This window comes from Mustela putorius, unplaced genomic scaffold, assembly GCF_011764305.1.
Source record: "Mustela putorius furo isolate JIRA1106 unplaced genomic scaffold, ASM1176430v1.1 tig00003853_pilon_pilon_pilon, whole genome shotgun sequence".
NCBI lineage: Eukaryota > Metazoa > Chordata > Mammalia > Carnivora > Mustelidae > Mustela > Mustela putorius.
Genome location: NW_025422005.1, coordinates 1,325,731 through 1,344,841, shown reverse-complemented (window position 1 = coordinate 1,344,841; position 19,111 = coordinate 1,325,731). Strand labels below are relative to the sequence as shown.

The window sequence follows — 19,111 nt, the reverse complement described above, 5'->3', positions numbered from 1 at the left end:
GTAGTCGGAGAGACCCACAGGAGCCGAGGCAGGGGGGTGGCCTGGGGCAGCCCGTTTCCGGGGAAGCAACCGACAAGTTGCACAGGAAGAAGGCCGGCGAGGAAGGGCCCCGACAAGGCAGAGCTCAGGAAGGGCCGGGCCCAGGGGCTTCTCCCCCGCGGAGCTCCCTCCTCCTCTGTGCGGGTGCGGAGAGGATGCGGTGAGGGCTGGTCTCGGCCCGGAGCGCCCCGAGACCCCCACAAACTCAGGGTCTCTCTCCCCCGCAGCTCCGCCTTCTTCCTCCCCGACCCGTCCCCAGCGAGGGCCTGCGGGAGTTAGGGCGGGGTCTGGACGGGGCGGGGCGGGGCAGGGGCGGGGCAGGGGCGGAGTCCGGCCGGCGTTGCGGGGGTTCGGGGAGGGGGCGGGATCCGGGACGGAACAGGACGGGGCTGGGGCCGCACGGGGTGGGGGCCGGGGCGGGGGGACGGGATTCGGGATGGAGCAGGGCCGGGGGGCAGGGGCGGGATCCGGGACGGGACGGGGCGGGGCCGGACGGCGCAGGGTCCGCACGCGGCGGGCCGGGGCGGGGCCGGGGCGGGGCGGGGGGGGGCGGAGCCCGGCGGGGTGTTGACGCTCTCCCGGGAAACCGACCCCCGCCCGGAGCCGCACCCACCGCCGCTGCCCACCGCCCGCCGCGCGCACCCCGCACGGCCTCGGAGCACAGGCGAGTGCGCGTGTCTGAGTGCACAGGCGTGAGTGTGTGTGGGCGTGTGTGCCTGCGTGCGTGTGCAGGCTGGGCCGTCTCCGGGCTCTGGTGCGGGCGTCTGCCTCACGGGGCGTGCACTGGGCCGGGCTTGGGTGCCGGCACTTCGGGACCCTACGAAGACGGTCCCCGAGCAGGGCAGTTCGTACTTCAGATCCGGTTTGGGGAAGGGGGAGGGGAGTGGCAGGGGCTGGTCCCCAGAACCAATCTCAGCGACCCCCTGGCCTGGGCCAACGAGGCTCCGCACCCCCGGCCAAGAGCCAGGCAAGGGCGCCGCCGTCGCCGCAGCCCCGCGCTTGCCCCGGAACGGCGGGCCGTGCGAGGTGGGCAGAGGCCGGGCCCTGACTTTGCGCGGGTCTCTAGAGCCTCGGAGCTCGGAGAAGGCGACCTGTGTGACTTGGACAGGGGGCGGGTGGGTGGGGGCGTCCCACGTTCCCGTGGGTTCCTCTGCTGGCGGTGCTGTGGCGAGTAGGGCCTGGACCCCCTGACCCCGCAGGCCACCCGGCCTCTCGCGTGGGCCGCCCAGCAGGGTAAGGGTCGCGTTCTGCAGAGGACCCTGGCCTGGCCCACCCTGGCAGATGCGCCAGCCCCACCCGGCTCTTCCCTCTAGGGCGCTCTGCGCTGGTCTGCGGTCTCCGTGGGGAGAGGTGGGGACTAACCACGCCCCCCCCAACCAGGTGCCCGCGAGGACGGGACATGGGCCCGTCAGGGGCGCAGCCGTAATGTCGGCGCGGGAGCTTTTGGCCTGCCTCTGCCGGGAAGGAGACCAGCGCCTGGCCCTGGGGGAGCTCCCCTTGGCCACCGCCTTCTACCTGGCGGCCTTCAGCTGCCACGCCCCCTCGGCCGTGCGGAGCGTCAGAACCGCCCTGGCTGAGGCCCGAGGGGCACCCGTGCTGGCCACCCTGGAAGCCTGGTGCCGCGGTGACAGCCAGATCCCCGCCATCCACTGGGACGGCATGGCGGTTGTCTCCCTGACCGGGACCCTGGCCTCCGCGTTCCTGGCCACCCTCTGCCCGGACCACCCTGCCGCGGTCCTGCACTCCCTGGCCAGTCTTCTGGCTCAGGGGCGCCACCAAGAGGTGGCTCAGCGCTGCAGCACCTTGCTGGATGCACGCTCCCAGCAAGCCCTGGAGCTCCTACTGACCCGCGCCCTGGCCCGCGTGCTGTCCGGGGTGCAGGTGGACGCTGGCGTGGCAGACTATTTGCAGGCCTTTGCCTCCAGTGCAGACCGGACCGTGGCCTTCGTTCGCAGCCACCAGCAGCCCCATCTCCCCATGCTGATAAGCACCCTGCAGGACCATATCTCAGGGCGCTCGGAGACTGAGGACAGCACCCGCCAGCAGGAGGCCGGCTGCCAGGGACTTTTGGCAGCCCTGGACCCCGAAGGCACCTGGAGCGATGCCCTGTCACCAGAAGCCCTGCTCCGCAGTGGCCGGTATGAGGACTGCCGAGTGGTGTGCAGCCGGGCCCTTGAGTCGGACCTGACAGGCAGCAGACTCCCAGGTAAGAGTGAGGCCAGGGTGAACGTCGCTCCCGTCGTGCCTTCACAGCATGCTTAAGTCCTGGCTGTGGTAGGGTGGGGGGTTGTTCCTGGGCTGGGGACACCACAGTGACAAGATGGACAAGCCCTGTCCTTACAGAGCACCAAGAAAAGGAACAAACAAAATATGTGCTTTGAAAAATGGACCCTGCCAGGTGCTGCTGGGTAGTCAGGGAAGACTTCTTGGAGGAGGTGTCACTTGAGTTAAGGCTAAATCATTCCCAGCAGCAGAAACAGAACACAAGGCGCTGATGAGAGCCAGAAGATGCAGGTATTTGCAAGAGGCTGAGGCACGCGATGCCACAGGCATGACAAGAGAACAGACGGTGTCTGTTTTCTGTGTACATGGGGTTTGCTGGTGACCCCAGTGTTTGTGTGTTGGGGAGGCAGGGATCAGACAGAGAGAACTGAAAAGTGAGTGGGCAAATTTGTTTCTGGAAATAACCGAGATCAGAAGCCCGAAGTCCTCCTATTATAAAAGGTACAGACAGGCTCAGCAGAGTCACCAAGAATCCTGAGCTCATGAGAAAGTAGGGTACCCTCTATGCCCAAAGCATAAATGTGCAGTGGCCTGTGAGCGGGGATACTGAGGCTAGGGAATCAGCAACTCCCGGGGGGGGGGGGCTTCCACCAGAACGACCGGCAGAGACCCCCATGGAGACCAGAACTCCCAAGGCTACAACCTCAGGGAGCCAGTGTGCTGGGTAAGCCCTACCCGCCCCGCCCCCTGACTCCAGGAAGCTTGTCTGGGCTGCCTTGGCTCCTCAACGGACAGGACCACCCTCCCTAAGAGTCGGTGCATTAATTAGACCTAAGTCACTTATGTCACAGGGAGTCACCTTATCACCACCATCAGCACAAAGTGGCTCACAACATGAATAAGTAAATGGCCTCTAATCGACTTTTTACAAACACAATTTCCTGTAACAAGTGTATTCTAATCCCAAGGTTACTTATAAGGGTCCTTGAAAACACGGAAGAAACCCCGTGTATCCAGAAAGTGCTCTGCCCTTCTCCGCAAGCAGACATTCAGGGACACTCCGTATGAAGATAAGAATAAGTACAATTTTAACTCGCATTTCCCATGGGTAAGCGCCCAGGCAGCTCTCTCGGCGCCCGGGACAGCCATATCTCCTTCCTTCAAGGTGCTTCATTAAGAGCCACTGCCAGAGGGGGAAATCATGGCGCTGGTCGTTTTCGGATCCTTCCAGCAAGGGGGCAAATTGGCTTGGCCTCCAGACATGCTGGGATCAATGAAATAGTGGGGTAGGCGTGATGCCGTGTGATCCTGAATTAAAAATTGTGACCGATCTGGGAGGCTACAAAATGTTATCCCATTGTTCCACCGTTGTTTTAATTTTAATTTTCCTGATTACTAGTGAGGCCAAGTTATTAAATTAAATTAGTTTAATTTAGAAAATTTTTCCAATCTGGTGGGTGGAAAGTGGCATCTCATTGTTTTAATTTGCATTCCCATCATTACTATGATGCTGAACATTTGTCACGTTTCTTTGCCATCTGTGTTTTCTCTTATGGAAAATGCTTTTGCCAGTTCTCCTAGTGGATTTTTTTTTTTAATTGACATGTAGGAATTCTTCAAATGCTCTGGGTATTAATCTTTTGCCCATTGTATATTTTGCATATATTTTCTACGTACTTGCTCTGCCAGTTGTTACAAAGCTATACTACCCAATCAGAAGGCTGCTGACTGAAGGGATTGATAGGAAGACCAATACGACAAGTTAGAAAGGCCAGAAACCTCCATAGGCATCCAGAACTTAATATGTGAGAGAGAGCATCACAGACCTGTAGCGAAAGAAAAGGACCGTTATTCAGTGGATGGTGCTGATTCTGGGAGGAAAAAAATTAATTCCAAGTGGATTGTGTGATAGTGGTTTTATAGTTTCTAAAGAAAATATGAGAGAATCTCATTAAGATTTCTGTAGACAGCTGGACTTCTGAAGATACAAAGAGTGGAAAGAGTAAAGGGACGTTTGTAGTACTTGATGAAGTTTAAATTTTTAGACTTCCATTTCGCCCATAACCAGAGAAAGCCCCCATCCTCCCCAGCACACTCAGGCAGCAAGTAGGAGGAGGTGGGGTGGTGCTCTTGCTGATGGGAACCTCCCTGAGTAAAAACCCCCTGGGCCTGTTCCAAGCACTAGATGAGCATTAATGCATTGCACCCTCATGGCCATGTGAGTGCAGACCATTCTAAACTGCATTATAAAACAGAAAAGGAAACTGAGGCATAGTGAGATCCAGTAAACGGCCCAAGCCCCCTTCGTGTAAGCAGCAGGGGGTGTGCCTTTCCCGCTTTCCTGGACCTGTGGGCCATCCCTGTTGCAGAGGGTAGTGTTGGGCCCCAGCTTTGCCCCAAGAAGGCCACAAGCAAAGATGCTGGAGTAGCAACCAGCCCCTCCCAAGGTCACAGGGTCAGAACCTCTGCACTGACCTGGGGGCACTGATCCCAGAAGAGGAAACTCACTCGGCAAACCCATCATTAAAGAGTAAGGAGGTTTCCTAACTAAATTTCCTTGTGGGCCCATCGGTGAGGTTGACTTTAAACCCATGGGACATAAGACTGTTGGGTAGGTATGTGCACCACACCCACCCAGCGGTCCCTCCTGATTCCGCTCTGTCGCTGAAGGTCTAGCATCATGATGCAATGTCCTGGGCTACTGGGACACTCTAGGAAGATGCCCTGAGATGCTTCAGAGGGTCCAAAGCGCTGGACCGTCGGCAGCTGCAGGCGGCACCAGGGAGGATGTGGGCCTCGAGGCAGGACCGGAGCCTCCGTTTCTCTCCCCAGGTGAGCGTCGGGCTGCTTTGCTGGTCACCCGCGCAGCTGCGGCCTTATTTCTGGACAGTGGGGCCCGGAACCTGCTTCGGGACCTGCACGAGGCCTTCCACCAGAGCCCGTCAGAGGCGCGGAAGCAGTTTGAGGCAGTGCTCTCGGCAGGGGACCGGGAGCGCGTGCGGGCCCAGGCACAGGAAGCCGCGGACACGGGCTTCGCCCACTTCCAGGAGGCCGTGCGGAGCCGCGCTGAGCTCCGAGAAAACTCGGGCCGCGAGCTGCTGGCCCCAGTGACCCGCGCACTCCGCGTCCTGCTGCGCGTTGCTCCGCCCGGGGTGCGCCCGGCACTGCGCACTCGCTTGGCCGAGTGCCTGCTGCTAGCTGGGGACGCAGCGGGCGCCTGGGCGCTGTGCGAGCGCTTGCTGCGGCCTGCGCGTCCTGGGCACCCGGCGGACTACCGCGTCGGGGCCCACACCAGCGACCGCGCGCCCCTGTTGGTGCTGCGCGGCTTCTGCGCGCTGCACATGAGCGACGCAGGGCGCGCCCGAGAGGACTTCCAGGAGGTGGTGGAGCACGGGCCGCCTCACCTGGCCAGCTGCGTGCGCGCTCTGTGTGGCCGCGGGCTGCTGAGGGTGCTGGAGGGTAGCGCGTTCCTGGGAGCTCTGGACTATGTCACCGCCTGCGGGCTGCAGCCCGAGGAGGCACTGCTCATCGCCAAGGCCTACGTCCCCTGGAACCAGAGGGGCCTCCTGCTGACCGTGCTGCGAGAGGAGGGCCACAGGATACTGCAGCGGAGGCCGGACCTGGGGCTCACGGGCGCACCGGGCCGCCGGAGTAAGGCCGTGGAGATGGACAGCCCCGAGGCGCAGGAAGGGTAAAAACTAGCCCCATGCACCCCTGGGGCCACTGCTTCATTCCGGTCTCCCGTGAGGTAGCTAGGGGTGCGTGTCTTCCTTTTTTACAGATAAGTAAACTGAGGCAGGAAACAGCTGGGGTATTTCCCTGAATCATGGACGGCAGGTTTAGCGCTAGAGCCTGCTTCTGAGGACTCTCAGTCACAAACAGTGTGATGCTTTGTGGGCCTAATTATCATAGAAAATTAAGAACTTAAAAAGAAATTTAAAAAAATACAACCTTCCCATCACCCCACAGGTAGCATTCCCTTCTGGTTGTTTGTCTCTGCACATGGGAGCTACAATGAATGTGAGCTCTATGGACAATGTATGGCCCACTCTTTTCACTCAGTAGATCACAAACATTTCCTTTGCCTCTGGATTCTTTTTGGGCAGCCCAATCTATAGCCTGCCTAGTGAACCTGCCATCATTCCTTGTCCATTCTGAGAGCCTTGCTCTCTGTTAGAGCACAAACACCTCCACGGTGTTCTGTCCTGAGTGTGGACACAGAGGTGGGGTTTCCGGGTCATGGAGCACAGGCCTTGGTTAGGTCCTTGACTTCCTGACCTGTCTGTACGCCTGTCTAGCCACGCGCCCAACCCTGATGTTAATTGGAACTTCTCTCGCAGCCTGATGGGTGCCCATTTGGATTTGCATTTCTCTGGCTGCCAAGAGGTGACAGGAAGGTGTTTTAGCAAAGTTCAAAGCACTGAACGGGGCGGGGGGTGGGGGAGTGTTTGACGCCAGCTCCCCACCCTGTGTGCACTGGTGCATGCACACACACACACACACACACACACTTCCTCTGCCTACATTTCGCAGGATTCAAATTGCTTTGATGTGCTGGTGAGGAGGATTTCGTGTGCAAGATGGGTGTCCTTTCTACTTTTGCCTCCGGGAATTGTCATTCCTGGAGGCTCCAGTCCCTCTCCCCGTGGGAGCTTGTTTGCACTCCCAGCGCACCGGGAGCATCCAAATGAAGCCAGTGTATTCTCTAGCTCTGCCTACAACACACCCCTGAACACTGCAAGGCCAACATTCTTGTCCCATTTCTACAGAAAGGGAAACTGAGGCAGGGTTGGCTTGTGTCCAGCCCACAGCTTCCACCTCCAACTGCAAAATGGTTCCCACACGGGGCGGCGGGAGGATGCGATGGGGAGTGAGGCCGAGGGATCGACGTCAGAGAAGGCAGCTGTGGCTTCTGCAGACGGCGTGTGTGAGGGTCCTTCCAGCAGACCCTGGGCTCTGTGGCTGGATGGGAAGGGAGCTGCCCGGACCAGGCGCCCGGGGGAAGAACTTTCCTGGGGCCCGCCTTCCTGAGCAGCTGAAAGGGGTGCAGACAGGGGCCAGGCTGGCTATCCCCCAGCTCCTCTCTCCACAGGGATGCCCACGGCGTGTACCAGCTGGCCATGCTCCTGATGGAACTGGACCGGGAAGATGAGGCTTCAGGCCTCCTGGCAGCTGATGCCCTGTACCGCCTGGGCCGTCTGGAGGACACCCACAAGGCTCTGCTGCTGGCCCTCTCCCGGAGGCCCCAGGCGGCCCCTGTGCTCGTGCGACTGGCCCTGCTGCAGCTGCGGAGGGGCTTCCTCTATGACGCAAACCAGGTGAGGAGACCCGGGGTGGGGGGGGGCGGTGCAGCATGGCAGGTGATGGGCCACAGCCCTGTGGAGGGCACAGGCCTCTGGGCCCCTCACTCTGCACCCCCACAGCCTGGGCTTTGGAGCAGATCAATCTTGTCCCAGCCCCAGGCTCTGCCACCTCCAACAAGGACCCCCTCACTTCCCTGATCCTCAGTCTCTTCGTCTGTGCCCTGCCCTTGTGGGCTGTCCTGAACTAGCTGGAGCAGGTACCCCAGGACCCAGCAGGTCTCCAGCACGCAGTTAATTCCTTCATATTTGCTCTCAATGTGTTATGAAGGAAAAGGGCCAAAAGTCAGGTGTGGACTGAGCTCCATCCCAAATCTCCCAGTAAACTAGGCTTGGAGGTGACCCTGCCCAGGGAGGGCGGATGACAGAGGGGTCCCCCGGTCCTCAGGTCCTGCTGGCCTCACCTCTCTCCAAGACCACTCTGTTCCCAGGAAAAGCAGAACTTCAACCGGATGTTAGGAGACCATCCGGTTGGAACCCGGGTCAGAAGGTTATGTTCCAGGGGAAGATGTCGGGCTTTGGGGCCTGTCAGCTTCTTCTGTTGTGCTCGGATTGGGGTTCCCGGTCTCCCTGAGCAAGGCCGCGCAGGTGGGAGAGGGGAGGATGCCCGGAACCGGCCGGTCCTTCTGATCTGGGACCCGTGTCTTCAACGAGGGGGCAGCAGGGGCAGCATCGGGTCCCTGTGGGACCGAGCCGCTGGGAGAGCCGAGAGTGTGTCCCCCGAGTCTCGCTCCACCCAGATCAGGCACTGGTCCCAGCGCATTTGCTCCTCGCGCGGTGCCCTCCCTATAATTTGAAAGCCCTCTTTCCCCGCGCTTCTCGTTGGATCTGCAGTGTGCAGGCCGGCGAGGCGAGATCTCCACCTCCATGCCACGGAGGAGGTCCTCCGGCTCGGGGACACTGGGATCCCCCACCCCAGGCCACCCCCAGCCCAGACGAGCTGCCGGACCCAAGCTCATACCTCCCGCCCTCAGCCTTCGCGGGGCTCAGCACCCTCGACGCACAGTCCCTGTCCCAGAGCACGCCGCTCCGAGCACCGCCCCCGAGCACCGCCCCCCCAACTCCACCCCCGAGCACCGCCCCTAAGCGCGCCGCGCCTGAGCCCCACCCCCGGACGCCCAGCCCCCGGGCCACGCCCCGTGAGCCACGCCCCCTCAGGGGGGACCGAGGGTGGGATGGTCTGGGCGTCCCGCACGGGATGAACCGGGTGACTGTCGTGCGCCTTGCAGCTGGTGAAGAAGGTGGTCCAGTCCGGGGACACGGCGTGCCTCCAGCCCACCTTGGACGTCTTCCGCCACGAGGACCGGCAGCTACTGCGGGGCCACTGCCACGCTCGGGCCCTGGCCATCCTGCGGGCGAGGCCCAGTGGGGCCGAGGGCACAGCCCACACTAGGGAGGCCATCGCCTACCTCTCTCTGGCCATCTTCGCTGCAGGTAGGAGCTGCCCGCCCGCCTCCGGGGTTCCCACCCTGTGCCAGGTACCTAGGGCAAGAGAAGCCATGCGGGGCTCAAGCCCACTCTCGGTTCACGGGGCCCCTCGCGGAGTACGCCTTGCCCCGAGCAAAGCCCTCGCTGTCCAGGTGAGCATGCTAAAGCCTGGGAGAGGGGCCAGACCAGCTGGGACCTGAACTGGGATCCTCCTGGCACCCTGACCTGGCATCCCTGGGCCCTGTGGGCAGGAGGGCCACCCTTGACTGAGGCCTCTCCTAGCTTGGCCCCCTCCACCCAGGAGAGGCCGTGGTTCCCCTAAACCCTTCCTGGAAATAGTGGCGTGTCTCTGTATGTGTGCCCCATGTGCCCAGCTGACCCCCCAGCACCATCCTGGGAGACAGAGCCTCTGGAGTTGGGCCTTCTTAGCATGGGGTCATAGGGCACCCCGCTGGAGGGAAGGGACTTTCCCAGGGACGCACCCCGGTTTCCTGGGGTGCGTGGAGATTCAGAGTGTGGGCTTCAGATCGAAACACCAGGCGGACTCCTGGCTCTCCACTTACTGAGCTGCTCCTTGCTTGCCTTTCTCAAAGTGGGTGACAGAGACGCGGGTGAGGGGTGGGAGTGAGGATCCTGTGAGCTAGGGTCACGGACAGCGCAGGGCTTGTGCCTGGGGCGGAGCTCATGCTTGCACACATTAGTGGGGAGGCGGGCACGACCCAGAGTGTGCGCTGTCCTGTCTGTCACCAGACAAACACCGGAGGGAGTGGGGTGGCGCTGTCCTCGGGGAGGGGCCTCTGTGCCCAGCATTCAGAGGGCTCCTCCCGGTCCACCTGGAAACTTCCCACCTCCAGCTGTTCCCTGTCCAGCCCCAAGGAACCGGCCCCCTCCCGGCCCCTCCAATGGCCTCGCCTCAGATGTCGCCACAGCGGCCCCTCTTCTTGGGACCCCTCTCTGACTGCCCACCAGCCTAGATGCCACCCTCACGGTTGGAGACCCTGTTTCCCACGGCCACTGCCCCCAGGTGAACCCCAGCTGCCCTCCAAGGCTGTCTCTTGGCTTGTCTGTGAGCTTCCCGAGGTGGCCTCGAATGCTGCATGAGGGCAGATGCACCGCACCCACCGAGGCCCGGCAGCGGTCACGTCCCAATGCCACACCCCCTTCCTCCAGGGAGTCAGGCGGCGGAGTCCCTGCTCACCCGTGCCCGCTGTTACGCGCTCCTGGGCCAGAAGAAGACGGCCATGTTCGACTTCAACTCCGTGCTGCGGGCTGAGCCCAAGAACGCGCTGGCGCTGTGTGGCCGGGCGCTTCTGCACCTGGCCCTGGGCCAGCAGAAGGTACCGGGGCCGCCCGCCCCACCTGGGATGGGCCAGGGGGTTAGGGGAAGAACCAGCACGGCCTCCTTCCTTCTCAGCCGAAGCACAGAGAGAGCCAGGCCGGGCCGTCCTGAGTGTGGGACCCATTAAAACCCTTTCTGCTCAGACCTTTCATGGAAGAGGCCCGCTGCTTCCCAGACTCCGCGCGGACTGTGCAAACCCTGGGGGCTACTAGACACCCCCCTCCCCCCACTTAAAATAACAAGACCTCGGCTGCCTTTTGGGTACAACACCCAGAGCTGTCTGCACGGAGCCGGTGGATTCACACGGCCGGCTTGCAGGGACAGGGGTGGGAGAGGACCCGCGCGGTCGGGCCCCAGGCAGGCGCTTTCCCCAAGCAGGCGGCCACAGCTGCACAGCGGCACAGGGGCCCTTCTCAGCCAAGAGCAAGGTCACAGGCGAGTGGCTGAAGCTGAGTGTCTGCCCTGAGGCCCTGTGCACAGAGGTGACCTGCCTGCCCGGTTTCTTAATGACGTAAGGGCCGGAGCGCGAGGGAGCGAGGTGCTGCTGAGGCGGGGGGGCGTCTGCGGGCGTCTGCGGGTGTCTGCGGGCGCCGGCGGCCGAGTTTCTGTCCAAGCCCGTCGTGGGTTCTTTCTCCGTGAGAGCCCTTGGGTGCGGTCAGTGCTCCCTTCCCGCAACTCCAGCATCCTGGCCGCACACAGCTCACCAGGCTGTGCCTCCTGTCGTGGAGGGCAAGAACTGGGCCATCTGCCTCTTCTGGTGTCCCCAGCACCCAGGCAGATGCCCAGCGGGGACCATTCTGCCGCCCACCCTGCCCTCCTCCCCCCGCAGGAGGCTGTGGACGACATCCTCTCAGCTCTGAAGCTCGACCCTGGGACGGTGGTCCCTGAGGTTCGCTCTCTGAAGCCAGAGGCCCAGGCCCTCATCACCCAGGGCCTCTGGTCCCACTGCCGGGCCCTGCTGAGCCAGCCGCTGGACACCGGGGCCTCCCTCCGCGACGAGGACGCCCGGGGCCTCCTAGCTGTGGGGGAAGCGCTGATCAAAATCGATGCCGGACAGCCGAGCGGACACATCCTGCAGGCAGACGTGCTCACTGCCATGGGTATGCCCGGCCCGGGTGTGGGGAATGTGGGTGTCTGCCCCAGCCCCTCTGACCCTTCTGCCCTGTAAAATGGAAGAGAGACACCCTGGATTCAGTGGTCCCTGGTGTCCTTTCCACCCCAGGTGCTGGTCCCTTGACCTGGTCCCGATGTGGGGCCGGGGGTGCCAGTGTCTTGAGCTTTCGTCCACCTGTGGACTTTTGCTTGCAGGGAAGACAAAGGAACAACTTGGGGGTTCATAAAAGGACCCAGATGCTTGGGGCTTCTCATAAACTCATGCATTTACTCAACAGCTGTTTACAGAATGCCTGTGGACACCAGGCCAGGCTGTAGGTGGGCTTGTGTCAAGCTCCCATGGGCCAAAACCCTGAGAATATTTCAGTACCTATGTGAAAGGGGAGGGCTCTGGGCAGCCTCCATTCCCCTGACCTGTCCCCATCGCCTCCAAGCCTGCGGGGCGCCCCTGGCAAGGCCTACACTGCCCAGCAGCCGAGTCCATGTTCACGTAGGTGCTCAGGGCAGCCCCTTGCGGTGACCAAAGTGAGTGTGCTGAGCCGTGCTGCTCAACCTGGGGTCATGCAGCTTAGGGACCCCCCCATGACGGGGTCAACAGGCAAGCTGGGACTGGCGTGGTGTCACCATGTCCATCTCCCTGAGCCAACACCGAGCAATAGAGGCTCTGGCCGGCTTCCCAGCACGGTGGCCAGTGCCCCACCTCTCCTGCTGCCTGCCCCAGCAGCCCCTGACCATCCTTCCCGGATCATGGACAGGCAGCTACGAGGAAGCTGGAGACTGCCTGCAGAACGCCCCGCAGCCCACCCCAGGGTCGGAGGCGGCCCGCGCCCGGCGAGGCCTGCTCTGGCTCAAGAAGGGAGACGCACCCGCCGCCGCGCGGGACCTGCAGTGCCTGGCCGAGACGGACGCCCAGGAACTCTGCTTCCTGCTGCAGCGTCTGGAGGCCTCGGAGCGGCGGAGCCTCAGCCAGGTGTGCTCCCTGGGCCCCGCCGTGCTCACGGCCGCTCCGCCCTCCCTGATGCCCTGGTATCGTTGCGGGTCGGGGGGACAAGCCAGTCTGGCCATCATAAACCCTAGCAACTTCCCGGCTTCTTTGCAGGAGGCATCCCACAGGTGACAGGGCCTGGGAGACAGGGCAGACCCCTCCTCAGACCTGGCTGGGCCAGCCAGGGGCACCTGCCCTTGCAGGAAGCCCACGCCCACCCCCAGGTTGGACAGAGAGAGGCACCCAGCACCCCCCAGCGAGAGCACGGCAGGAAGGCAGTGGGCTGAGGCAGGCGTCAGGCCGGGGCCACTGCATCTGGCTGGCTGATTTTTCGTTCCGCTGTCTATTCGACAAGAACATACTGACCACCTTCCACCACCCACTGGGGAGCTGCTGCCCCAGCCTGTGGGCCTCGTCTCAGGGGAGACAGGGTGAGGGTGCCCTTCTGAGTGTCCTGGGATCGAGAAGACCCTAAATCAGGGCAGGGAGGAAGCGAGGGGGCACTCGAGGCGAAACCATGATGGGACAGACAGGCCGAGGTGAAGGCCTGAGGGAGGAAAGAGTTCAGAAAGTTCAAGAAACGGGCAGAACATCGGCGGCTGGAGTGGACGGAGGGGTGGGATGGGGGACAGAGAGGCCTCGGGCTCCGTATGGGGCCGGGAGGAGGAGGGGCGGAGGACAGGAGGCAGGAGCTCCAGCAGGTGGGGAGGACAGGGGGTTCCCCTGAAGTGGCTGCATTTCACCTGGGTGCAGGGGCGGGAAAGGACCAGCAGGAGGCGGCGGCCACCAGCACAAACCCACCTCGGAGGTGGGGGGCGCGGCTCAGAATCACACACACACACACCCCCCCCCCCCCCGTGGCTGGGGCAGGCCCCTACCTCCTGCGCTAGCCTGTGCCCAGGACTCTAGGGGCTCTCTGGGGACCCCTCGCGGAACAGAAACCACACTACTGATCCAGCCGCGGAGTTTAATAGAGCAGGTGGCTGACCATGCAGGCCTTGGGGGCAGAAAGAGCCAAGACAGCCCCGGGTAATGCAGGGGGACCGGCCGCCGCCAAGGGGAATGATGGGTCGTCAGGACCCGCTGCTCAGAGGAGCAGAGCCCTGGGGAGGGGACTGGCTGGGGTCTCAGCACGGAGACCCGATGGCCTGGTTCCCAGGACCGGTTGGGTGGAGTCTCTGAGCCCTTACGAGGGGGCGGAGCGGGGCGGGGAGGAGGGGGCGAGACAGGAGGAGGGGTGAGGGGCGGGGGTCCGAGACAAGAGGAGGGGTGCGGGACGGGGGTCTCCGAGCGGAGAGGAGGGGTGCGGGGCTAGGGTCCGAGACAGGAGGAGGGGTGCGAGGCGGGGGTCTCCGAGCGGAGAGGAGGGGTGCGGGGCGAGGGTCCGAGACAGGAGGAGGGGTGCGGGGCGGGGGTCTCCGAGGGAGAGGGAGGGGTGCGGGGCGGGGGCCGGAGACAGGAGGAGGGGTGCGAGGCGGGGATCTCCGATGGGAGAGGAGGGGTGCGGGGCGGGGGCCCGAGACAGGAGGAGGGGTGCGGGGCGAGGGTCTCCGAGCGGAGAGGAGGGGTGCGGGGCGGGGGTCTCCGAGCGGAGAGGAAGGGTGCGGGGCGGGGGCCCGAGACAGGAGGAGGGGTGCGGGGCGGGGGTCCGAGACAAGAGGAGGGGTGCGGGACGGGGGTCTCCGAGCGGAGAGGAGGGGTGCGGGGCGAGGGTCCGAGACAGGAGGAGGGGTGCGAGGCGGGGGTCTCCGAGCGGAGAGGAGGGGGGCGGGGGGCGAGGGTCCGAGACAGGAGGAGGGGTGCGGGGCGGGGGTCTCCGAGCGGAGAGGAGGGGTGCGGGGCGAGGGTCCGAGACAGGAGGAGGGGTGCGGGACGGGGGTCTCCGAGCGGAGAGGAGGGGTGCGGGGCGAGGGTCCGAGACAGGAGGAGGGGTGCGGGGCGGGGGTCTCCGAGCGGAGAGGAGGGGTGCGGGGCGAGGGTCCGAGACAGGAGGAGGGGTGCGAGGCGGGGGTCTCCGAGCGGAGAGGAGGGGTGCGGGGCGAGGGTCCGAGACAGGAGGAGGGGTGCGGGGCGGGGGTCTCCGAGCGGAGAGGAGGGGTGCGGGACGGGGGTCTCCGAGCGGAGAGGAGGGGTGCGGGACGGGGGTCTCCGAGCGGAGAGGAGGGGTGCGGGGCGAGGGTCCGAGACAGGAGGAGGGGTGCGGGGCGGGGGTCTCCGAGCGGAGAGGAGGGGTGCGGGGCGAGGGTCCGAGACAGGAGGGTCTCCGAGCGGAGAGGACGGGGGTCCCCGGCGGGAACGCGGGCTTAGCGGGGGCTGCGCGCGGGCTGGTTTCCGCAGCGGCTGAGACCCGCTGGGCCGTTGCCGGGCGACGCGGGCCGACCCGGAAGTCAACCGAGAGGTCACGCCCCGCTTCCGGCGCGCGCCCCGCCCCTCCGGCCTCTCTGCGCCTGCTCCGCGGCGCGTCCCTCCGAGATCCGGGCGGCGCTCGGAGGTCCAAGCCGCTCGCCCGGCGTCCTCCTGCCGGGGACCGGGCGCGAGTGTGGCCCGCCGCAGGGCGGAGGGACAGGGACAGCGGGGACGGCCGGCCGCGGGGAGCCAGTGCGGGCTGTGGAGGGCAGCGGGCGCCGCGGGGCCGTCCGGGGGCTGGGAGAGGGGCGGGCTGCGGGCGGGCGCGGCCGCCGTCCCCGGGAGCGGAGCTGAGCCTGGGGCCGGGGAGGCCGGTGGGCTGGGCCGCGCCGACGGGGCCCGGCCGCCCCCAGGGAGGGAAGGGCAGGTCGACGGCGCCCGCTGCCCTCGGGCTCCGCCCTGCGGCGGCGTCGGAGGTCGGGACCGGGGCGCCCCGCGCAGCCCTCGGCCCCGCAGCGCCAGTCCGGGGCGCGAGCGCGGCGGACCCCAAGCCCCGGAGGCCGGGCCGGCGGCGCAGCCTCTCCCCGCCGACGGCGCTCTGCGGGGTCCTCCGCTCCCGCCCCGGGAACCCCAGCCGTGCTCCGCGGCCCTCCGGCAGAGGAGAGGGTCCAGGGACCGGGCTGGCCGAGGCGGCGCGGGCAGGGCCAGGGCAGCGGTGGCAGCCGCCCACCCGTGGGCCTCCGGGCACGGCGACCGCCGGGAAGGGCTGAGACAGGGAGGGCGGAGGTCACCGGCTGACAAGCAGCAGGGCTGGGGCGGGGGTCCGTGAAGGGGAGAGGGGCGTCCCGAGGGACCCCGTCAGACCTGGGCTTCCAGGGTGGTGGGGTTGCAGGGCGTGTCCTCCACCCTCTACTTCCGCTGCCTCCGAGGAGGCGGGCAGCGCTCTGCACAGGTCAGGAACAGAGGCCAGCTGGGCAGGGCAGGGCAGGGGCCCGTGTCTCTCTGGGCTGACCCACACTGCCTCCCTCTGGCCCCTCTGTGCAGGCTGCAGCCCAGGAAGCCAACACCCTCCTGAAATCGGGGCAGCCAGAGCAAGCACTGGGCTACTGCTCACTGGCAGTCCTGGCCGGGAGCAGCGATGCCCATCACCTGCGCCTGAGGGCCACCTGTCTGGCTGAGCTGCAGGAGTTTGACCGGGCTCTGGAGGACCTGGGCCATGTCCTCCAGGGGGACGTGGGGGACCGCGACCTCCCGACGCAGGTGGAGGACCTGTGCTCCCAGGGCCGCCTGCTGCTGCGCCTGGGGGATGGGGCCAGGGCCGCAGGGGCTTTTGCCCAGGCTCTCAAGCTGGCACCCACCCTAGCCCAAAGCAGCCTGTGGGAGCGGCCAGGTCGGGGCCCCACTGCCGAGGCATTTCTGTGCCATGGCCAGACCTGCCTGGAGGAGCAGTGCTATGCAGAGGCCTGGACGGCAGTGGAGAATGGCCTGCTGGCAGACCCCGAGCACAGCGGCCTGAGGAGGCTGAAGGTGAGACTCCGGAGGGAGGCATCCTTGGGCTGCTGGCTCCACTGACCCCATGCTCTCGAGGCCCAGACGTGGGCCCCCCGGCCGTTCCACCCTGGATGGGCTCCTGAGCCGCGGAATACAGGGGGCCTAACTGATGTAGCTCAGACTCCACGGAGAAGAGAGATACCAAGAAGCGTTGATGATAGTGTATAGGTGGTGGTACCTCATCTCACGGCAACAAAGCTATAAATCAACCTTTTAGAGTTCCCTGCATGTGAAACGGCTCTGGGGTCCAAGAGGAGATCACAGCTGAAGTCAAAGAAAGTTGAAAAACTAATCATAACAAAACCCATGCAGAGGAGCACTTGTGGGACGCTGCCCAGGCAGGCCGGGGGAAGTCCGGCCCCAAGCAGGTTACCAAGCGATGGAAAGAAAATGGAGTACATGTTCAGTTCAAGAAGTTGGAGAAAGACAATAAAACTAAGGAAATCAGGAGATAGGAATTAAGGATAAAAGCAGAAATTAATAAATTAGGAACAAAAGAAGAATAAATACAAAATCTGGTTTCTCAGAAATAAAGTAGATGAACCAACAGCGACTCTATTGAGAAAGATGGAGGAAGCACAAGGGCCGTCGTGTTCACCGCAGTCAGCCCCGTGCGCCTCCCGACAGGCAGATGGTGCGGCTGTGCTGGCTCTCAGGGCAGCCAGTGCCCTTTGGGAAAGAGGTCTACACTCCCACTTCTGGAGGTCCCCAGCGGGCTCGGGGCCGCATAGCCCCGTGGCAGGACAGACCATGGACCTAGCGTTCAGCCTTTAGTAGGGTCTCAGGGTGGGATCTCTGGGGTTTTGTGGGTCACTCTTTATTGGCTAGTTTGAAGCAGGAGAGGGAATGGGGTCTCAGGAGACTAGAGGCCGGGTCACACAAGCAGTCGGTTACTGAGATCGCCGAGGGCCCTGAGGGGGCACCTCACGGGTGTGGGCAGCCCACTTCCTTCTCTGGTCGTTTTGCTAACAGCCGTGTCCTACAGCTGGCAACACACGTTTTCCAGATGGGATGCTGTTTGAAACACACCCTGGGAATCAAAAGCTTGATGTCAGGCACAGCAGAGACACACAATTTTAAAGTCACAAGGACAAAGGAACAGAAACAGGAAATTAAAAACATCATAAGAAATTGTGTTTCTCTGAGCAAATAAATTTTGAGGCCTGGATGAAATAAATTGGCTCCTAGACAAATATTTAACTAAACTCATCAGAATAGGCCTAGAACTTCTGCAGGTCAGTTGCCAAGGAGGAAGAGAGAAGGTTGTCCGGGAGCTTCCCCTAAAGCAGGCTCAGTTCCAGATGGAAAAACCTGTCAACCTTTAAGGAACAGTCAAGTCCAAATGTCTCTAAACCCTTCCAGGCCAAGAAAAAGAGGCTTCTAAGTTCTTTGCGGAAGAAAGCATAATCCCAACCAAAAGGAAGCTACAAAGCAGTTTACCCGGGTCAGGCAGCATGTTAGGAACACACCCAGAGCAGCACGCGCAGGAATGCAGGGCTGGCTCAGGAGCAGGACGCACAGCCCTACAGCTCATCGCAACCAGAGCCTGAAGAAGATAAGTCCTGTGATCCCTCTTGGGGGCTGCGGGGGTGGGGGGGGGGGCAGTGCACAATCACATGTGAGAAGCCTTCCCTGCTCCTTTGGGTGCCTGCTCTGATCTGGGAGGTTCTGGCATCTCAAGTTCGTTAACAGTAGACCCCGGTGCAGAGGGCACGCAGCCACGTGGCCTGGTGGCATCACTGCCAGCCGCTGATGTATGCCCACTCAGCTCCAGCGTCCGTGGGGCGCATACCCCCAGCAGTAGGGCCAGCCCAGCCCAGAGCTGTACCCCCTCCACCGTGGCCCGACCCCCTGACTCCATTCCCACACACGATTCGCAGGTCCCAGTGCGGATTAGCGGAATCTTACAGTTACGGGGGTGCATGTGCTGGTTCCTGCAGGACCAGCTTCACACCTGAGCCCCACACCCCAAAGATGCTGAGATGAGATCCCTTCTGTGGGTCTAGAGCAAATGGGTGAGGGGGGGGGGTAGTGGAGATTGAACAGAGCCAGCATCCTTCCCAAGCCCATGAGGCTCTCAGGATTTATAAAGAAAGAAAAGGCACGTCACCCAGTGGGGAGCCCAGCTGCATCCACTGCAAAGGGGCTTGGAGGACTTGGCGGTTCCAGGTTCTCCGCTTCCTCTGAGCCCCTCCGAGGTCTAGGGTCCCATCTCCGTGCCCCAGTTTTTCATTAGAAAGTTGGTGAGGCTCTAAGTGCAGCCAACATCGTCACTGCACGGCTCACAGAGTTAAATGCCATGTTTGAGCCCGCACTACAGCCCTGTGCCTGTCGCAGGGGCTTCTCAGGGGCCACGGAGCCCTCCGACTCCCGGGCCATGACCCGAGCTGGTCATTCTCTTCCTGTGTGTGCTCCAGGACGCTTGGGAGAGGCCGCCCCATGCCGCGGCTCCTGCAGCCACTGCCACTGCCTGAACAGCCATGTGCGGCGGCATCTGAGCTCCCACAACCCCTGATTCGGTGGGCGCACCACAGCCCCCGTGGGGAAATCACCCCACACCATGACTCTTTCTTCCCAATGAACACAGCCCTGCAGTCAGACCCCAGATCCATCTTCGAGTGTCTGGTGATGGGGGTGCTCTTGGTACCAACATATGCATCAGTCAGGGGTGCTTTGGAGACGGACCACACCAGTGATTGAGATAGTGAGGGTTTAATAGACTCCCTC

The 19,111-nt window shown here is 63.2% G+C and overlaps 1 protein-coding gene across 3 annotated transcripts; it reads left to right on the top strand.

The window, feature by feature from the left end:
- Positions 1-600: 600 nt before the first annotated feature.
- TTC34 (tetratricopeptide repeat domain 34) lies at positions 601-17,561 on the top strand. Of its 3 annotated transcripts, none has more exons than XM_045063583.1 (10): positions 601-703; positions 1,420-2,245; positions 5,095-5,953; positions 7,355-7,580; positions 8,852-9,056; positions 10,221-10,387; positions 11,219-11,285; positions 11,324-11,489; positions 12,262-12,472; positions 15,878-17,561. In XM_045063583.1, exons 2-10 carry the CDS (start codon positions 1,465-1,467, stop codon positions 16,403-16,405), a joined length of 3,210 nt encoding a protein of 1,069 aa, XP_044919518.1. In that variant the 5' UTR covers positions 601-703; positions 1,420-1,464; the 3' UTR covers positions 16,406-17,561. The 3 variants fall into 3 exon arrangements, with proteins under 3 accessions (XP_044919518.1, XP_044919519.1, XP_004768787.2); XM_045063584.1 differs by having other exon boundaries at positions 12,258-12,472; positions 15,878-16,150; XM_004768730.3 differs by having other exon boundaries at positions 11,219-11,489; positions 12,258-12,472.
- The last annotated feature ends 1,550 nt before the right edge of the window (positions 17,562-19,111 follow it).

What these genes read in the sequence shown, in the direction of transcription:
- TTC34 (XM_004768730.3), top strand. Translation starts at nt 1,465, where the DNA reads ATGTCGGCGCGGGAGCTTTTGGCCTGCCTCTGCCGGGAAGGAGACCAG. An exon ending in TCCTCTATGACGCAAACCAG is followed by an intron (nt 7,581 to 8,851) that starts GTGAGGAGACCC and finishes TGCGCCTTGCAG; the next exon opens with CTGGTGAAGAAGGTGGTCCA. An exon ending in AGACGTGCTCACTGCCATGG is followed by an intron (nt 11,490 to 12,257) that starts GTATGCCCGGCC and finishes GATCATGGACAG; the next exon opens with GCAGCTACGAGGAAGCTGGA.